The 6,000-nt window shown below is 44.4% G+C and overlaps 1 protein-coding gene across 1 annotated transcript in view; it reads right to left on the bottom strand.

The window, feature by feature from the left end:
• Window positions 1-209: 209 nt before the first annotated feature.
• SRD5A2 (steroid 5 alpha-reductase 2) overlaps window positions 210-6,000 on the bottom strand; it is a gene marked incomplete at both ends in the record, with an annotated part of 28,463 nt that continues 22,672 nt past the window's right edge. Inside the window, 3 exons of the mRNA XM_081101576.1 lie at window positions 210-276; window positions 2,476-2,626; window positions 4,993-5,094. Coding sequence (XP_080957702.1) covers window positions 210-276; window positions 2,476-2,626; window positions 4,993-5,094 — 320 coding nt within the window. The remainder of the gene's footprint in view (window positions 277-2,475; window positions 2,627-4,992; window positions 5,095-6,000) is intronic.

Genomic DNA, 6,000 nt, shown 5'->3' with positions numbered 1-6,000 from the left:
GCTTCAACACGAGATCAGGATCAAGAGCCCTGGGGGGGGGGGGGGGGTATCATGCAGACTCTCCAGGCCAGCTGAAAGAGCACAGAAGGCCTACCATTGCGTGTATCATGTATATACGAACTATTACATCATAGATATGTGAACCGTAAAGGTTACAGTGATTTTCAACAACATTGTGGGAGTTTTGTTCCTTTTTAAGTTTGGTTTCTTTAAAAGATAAATGGAATGAGGGCTTTCCGAAATTTGGGGTAGTCCTCAAAGATCTTGAGGTAGAACCTAAGAGACGAGAAACAAATAATTAAAAACATAATCAAGCAGTGGTCAACGGTTGAGGTTTGCTGTATCTGAAATCTTTCTTATAAATCAGCCTGCATTTATTCAGGGCCTAACTCTTCCCAATGGCCATTGGTCCATCTTCTCCCTCCTGCATCCTACTCTTATCAATGTTGAAGCTTCGTGTGCTGTGAAATAAGTAAATCTTCCTATCCATGAGTATGGTATATGCTTCCATTTACTTGTATCTTCTTCTATTTCTTTCTTCAGTGTCTTATAATTTCCCGAGTACAGGTCTTTTACCTCCAAAGTTGGAGATATCATGCCTACCTGATATCAAACTATACTACAAGGCCATAGTAATCAAAGTAGCATGGTACTGACATAAAAACAGACATCTAGATCAATGGAACAGAATAGAGAGCCCAGAAATAAACCCATGCCTATTTGGCCAATTAATATTTGACAAAGGAGGCAAGAACATACAATGGGGTAAATATAGTCTATTCAGTAAATGGTGTTGGGAAAATTGGACAGACACATGCAAAAAAAATAAAACTAGACCACTTTCTTATACCATATAAAAGAATAGACTTAGAATGGATTAAAGACTTAAATGTAAGACTCAAAACCATGAAACTCCTAGGAGAAAAATTAGGCAGTAAAATCTCAGACATGTCTCTTAATCACATTTTTTCTGACATACCTCCCCAGGCAATGGAAACAAAAGTAAAAATAAACAAATGGACAGACATCAAGCCAAAAACGTTTTTGCACAGCAGAGGAAACCATCAACAAATGAAACAACAACCCACTGAATAGAAGAACATATTTGCCACAAACAGCGAGAATGAACTCCGAGAGAATAAAGCCACTCAGTTTGTGGTCATCATCTTCGGCAGCCCTAGGAGACCGATGCGTCTTGTAAAAGGGCTTTATCCTTAAGTGACCTGGCTGTCCTTTGAAGCTGGTAGCGCTCAGGTTATAATCATGGTACCCTCTGTGAAAGTACCTTAATTGGACCTGAGGGACAAATAGTAACAATACTCTCCCAGAGGTGGCTGGATGTTGGAGCTATGACTGGAGAGGGGTGATGAGCAGCCTCACACAGAGCCCAGTTAGCCCTGTAAGAAAGACACCTCTTGCCCTCCCTCTGGGGATGCTGACATAAAAGCATAAGGGCTCCGTTTGGATTTTGTGGCTGCAACAGCTGGAACCCTCAGATGCAATTGCTGTCCTTCCTCTGACCGAGCCCAACTCAATCATGCTTCTCAGAGCCCCTCCGACTACTGGCTGACACCCTCTCCTCCCCATGTCCCCTTGGCCTCAGGTGGGCAACAGACCCTGCCTGGAAGGGGGAGAATGGTTATACTGACTCTCTTACCATCTGGGGAGCCTCTGTGGCCCTCCACCCACGCCCCAAGACTAGGAGGTAGCATGAGTAGGTCTTGAGGAGAGCTATTGTTTCACTCATTTCTGACAGGTCTCTGCATAAATTCCACTCTGAGGAAAAGGACACATTCTTAGTGTAGCTTTCAAGACTATGAAATTAAGTAGCTGGACTAAAACGTCTAGGCAGGGTCCTGGTTCCAGGTCTATTTCCGTTCCTTTTGAATTCTCTCTCTCTCTCTCTCTCTCTCTCTCTCTCTCTCTCTCTCTCTCTCTCTCTCACACACACACACACACACACACACACACACACACACACATCACATCACATCACAGTCTTTCTCTTTCCTCCAAGTACAAAAGCCATTTTAGAGAAAGAATCTGAAATTTGCATTTAAAGCCTGATAACATCTTAGCATGTTACCCTTCCCCTGCCAGTGACACTTTTAACTCTCTGGTTCCCACCCCACCGAGGTGCAAGGGTTGGGAGGGAGGTGGGAGTTCGGAAAGCTTTAGGCTAGACCTATAGAGGGAAGGTTGTAAACCCAGCAATTTGCTGGCATTTCCCATAGATAGAACAGTCCTGAAATTGCACCACACGAGTAATTGCTTACCCACCTTCCTAGGAAGCCAGCAATGACCTTAGCTATGATTTATGGAGGGCGGGGGTAGGGGAAGAAGGAGAGTACCCAAATAAGCCCTGGTATTACAGAGATTCCGGGGCATGATCCTGGCCTCTCCAGGATTCTGTGCTGAAAGCCCATTAGGAGTGGAAAGCTATGTGGAGGCTGCCATGGGGGTTGACAAGTTTACCTATGATGGTGAAAAGCTCGCAGCCCAAGGAAACAAAGTGAGAAAAATGCAAATGCAAGTGCCGGGAGGGACCAGGTGGCCAGGGCATAGCCGATCCATTCGATGATCTCACCAAGGAAATTGGCTCCAGAAACGTACGTGAACAAGCCCCCTGCGTGCAGAAGAATCAAAACGTCAACCATCAGAGCTGGATCACTGTGACGTGAAAGTCCCTCTGCTTTGCTCCAAAATGCTTAAGGGTGGCTAGATCAAACGGGGGCCTGGGGACGCTCTTCCCAGGCATCACAGCTTGCCGGAACCCACTTGGGGAGAAAGGAAAACAAACCCATGGCAGCCTGCTGTCCTCAGAACATCCTGCAACCGCGAGGAGTGGCCCCGCTGCTTGGTGGGCTCCATCCAGATCTCTAACAACTGGTTCCCCACAGGACAAGGATGAGGGACAGGACGTCTAGGTTTTGTTTCATTCTATTAAATAGCGATCCCAGGCCACCTGCTCACTCCTTCCCTGCACACCCCCCCTGCGGGTCAGCATATTTCACATTCACAGCCACAGGTAAACCAACAAACTCGGTGGGAGTAGTAATATGATGTGAGAAGGTCATTCAATTCTCCTTTGGCCCTTGCCCTCCCAAAGCAGTACATTGTGTTCAAGTCTAAAGGAGGGAGTAGGAACTGCAGGTCTCTGACCTCCTGGAGGCCAGTGAGGTCTGATGCAATTGATTCTTTTAAGGTTGTTGTGTTTTTTTATCCAACCATGTATGTATTCTAATATCAGAACTATACTAGAAATCGCCACTTCCTAGTCATAGTAAATGTATCTGTACCCAAAACTTCTGCCCCACATTAAACTGGCATAGTGTCACCTAAAACAAGTATTTTCTTTCCATAGTTACATAAAGGACATTTGTTCTTAAATCATTCTCTAGTATAATTCAGTAGTTGGAAACTAACCTTGGCAATCTAGCTTTTAAGAGCTTTCTCTGCTCTTCTTTGTCTAGTTACTAAGTGAAGCTTTAAAAATTGAAACCCCTTAAAGTCACCTTCCTAAGGCTGACATTGCATCAGCGGTTTCCAGCCTGTAATTCCCCAGACCCCAGGAAGAACCACGGATCTATTGCAAAGAGGCCATAAATTGTCTGTGATCGCAAATGGTACATCTCAACCCACGCTTTTTTGTTTGATGTAGATACTGTTAGGATGTCAGCAACACATATTCATTTAAATGTGCTATTGAATTCATAGTAGCATTGTCATTATTTTCTTAATGAATATTAATCCTAAATAATTATTCATTAATAATAACAATATTAATGAATAATTATCACCATATCCTAGTTCAGGAAAAGGTTTAATGTAAAGGGTTCTATTTACATTTTAAAAAATGATGGGTCCTAGCTGGTTTGGCTCAGTGGATAGAGCACTGGCCTGCGGACTAAAGGGTTCCAAGTTCGATTCCAGTCAAGGGCACACGCCTGGATCGCGGGCTCCATCCCCAGTGGGGGGTGTGCAGGAGGCAGCTGATCAATGATTCTCTCTCATCATTGATGTTTCTATTTCTCTCTCCCTCTCTGAAATCAATAAAACTATATACTTTTAAAAAATGATGGGACCCACTATCCCACACAAATATCTCACTACAAATATTGAAGGATTACAGGACTGATTCACTCCCACCTGCTTATAATTGTCAGCTCACACCCTGGTTTCTCGGGAGCAACTGGAATTTATCTCTGAAAATGCACTTGTCACACATCTCATCCTAATTTTTAATTAAGCATATATGATTCTCTCTGCCTTTGAGAGTATACAAGTGGCAGGAAATATGCAAGTGCTACCCCTGACTACCCATTAGATAAATCTAGTGAGACTTCATTGAAGAGGATAGATCTGCTGGTCATCATAATTCAGCTCTATTTGCTGCATAGGAAGTGTAAACACTCTGTGTATCAACTTGAATGGGCCATGGAGTGCCCAGATATTTGGTAAAACATTCTGGGTGTGTCCAGGAGGGTGTTTCTGGATGACATTAATACGTGAATTGATAGACTGAGTAAACAGATTGCCCTCCCCACGGCAGGTGGACCTCGTCCAATCCACTGAGGGCCTGAATGGAACAAAAAAGGTCGAGCAGGGAGAATCACACTGCCTGGCTGACTGAGCTGGGAGGTCTGTCCTCCCCTGCACTCTAGCTGGAACATATACTCCTGCTCTCCTGGGACTCCAACTGGCAGAGGGCAGATCCTAGGCCCTCTCAGCCTCCATAATCATATAAGCCAATTCCTTATAATAAACATTATATATTTATACCTACAGTGTATTGGTTCTGTTTCTCTGAAGAACTCTTGTACCTCTCTGGAACTTCAGGGTTCAGATCAGAAACGCATGTGTTGTGGGGTGAGATGGGATGGGGGAAGAAGTCCCCGGATTGTCCATGCACCCCCTCCATTTGTTACCGCATAATTCCTTGGACACGCTCCCTAGGAAGACTGGGAATCTGGAGGGGAAGGGAGACATTACCTTGTGGAATCTTATAGATGACTTCTCCAGGCTTCCTGAGCTGGCGCAATAGATAGTCACTATGAATGTTGATTCCCATTCCCAAAACAAATAAGCAAACACCTAGGCAAAGAAGAGAGAGGGAAGTGAAAAATGTGTCCTGATTTTGATGTTTTTCGCACAAGCCAAGTTTTTTTTCTGAAAATGAAGGAAAGGGCATTTAATTTCGAATTCTAAGAATAGTACTACGATACGCCTCATCCGACCCCCAAAAGGGACAGAGTTGTCACCACATGAGGACACAGAGATCTTTTTTGCTTCTGTTTGTTTTCCTTTCTTGTTTTTGTGGTTCCAGCATACTCCATTGTGCACACGTTTCAGCATTCGTACAACTGATCCTCTGGTTGTTTGTACTCTCAAACGTTCACTCTGGCCCCTGTGTGGACAAGGGGTTACTGTAGGCCAGTTTAGTTTGAAGGTCACTGTGGCAGTCCAGGCATGAGGTCACTGTGGCTTGGACCAGGATGAAGTAAGCACCCCTGTCACATTTTGGAGCTACAGGCGGCAGCACTAAGCTGATGGCAAGAATGTGCTACATGATATAAAGAGAGGAACTGAAGGCAATCCCTAGATTTTTGGTCTGAGCCATAATAACATATAAATAGTTGAACCTTCCTGGACTTTAATTCCTCTTGCAGATAATGAAACAATTTCAATAATTAGCATTTTCTACAATTTTATAAATAGCTGGTCAGGGAAAGTCTATTAGAGGAGGCGTAGATTGATAAAGACCTAAATACAGTGAGGGACCAAGCTTCATGAACATATAGGATCAGAGTATTCCAGGCAGAGGGAGTGGTCTGCAGAGAAAAGCTCTGAAGCAGCACCAGCCTGACCATGTAAGGCTCAGCAGGAAGGCCACTGAGGCCGCAGCACAGCAACGAGGTGAACAGAGGCTGGAAATGAGGTCGGGAAATGGGGCTGAACCAAGGACACACGGGTTTCATAGGCCATGGTAAGGAATTTGCA

Source organism: Myotis nattereri, assembly GCF_964212035.1.
Source record: "Myotis nattereri genome assembly, chromosome: 10".
NCBI classification, from domain to species: Eukaryota; Metazoa; Chordata; class Mammalia; order Chiroptera; family Vespertilionidae; genus Myotis; species Myotis nattereri.
Note: the sequence above shows the minus strand (reverse complement) of the source record. Positions and strands in the feature narration are given on the sequence as shown.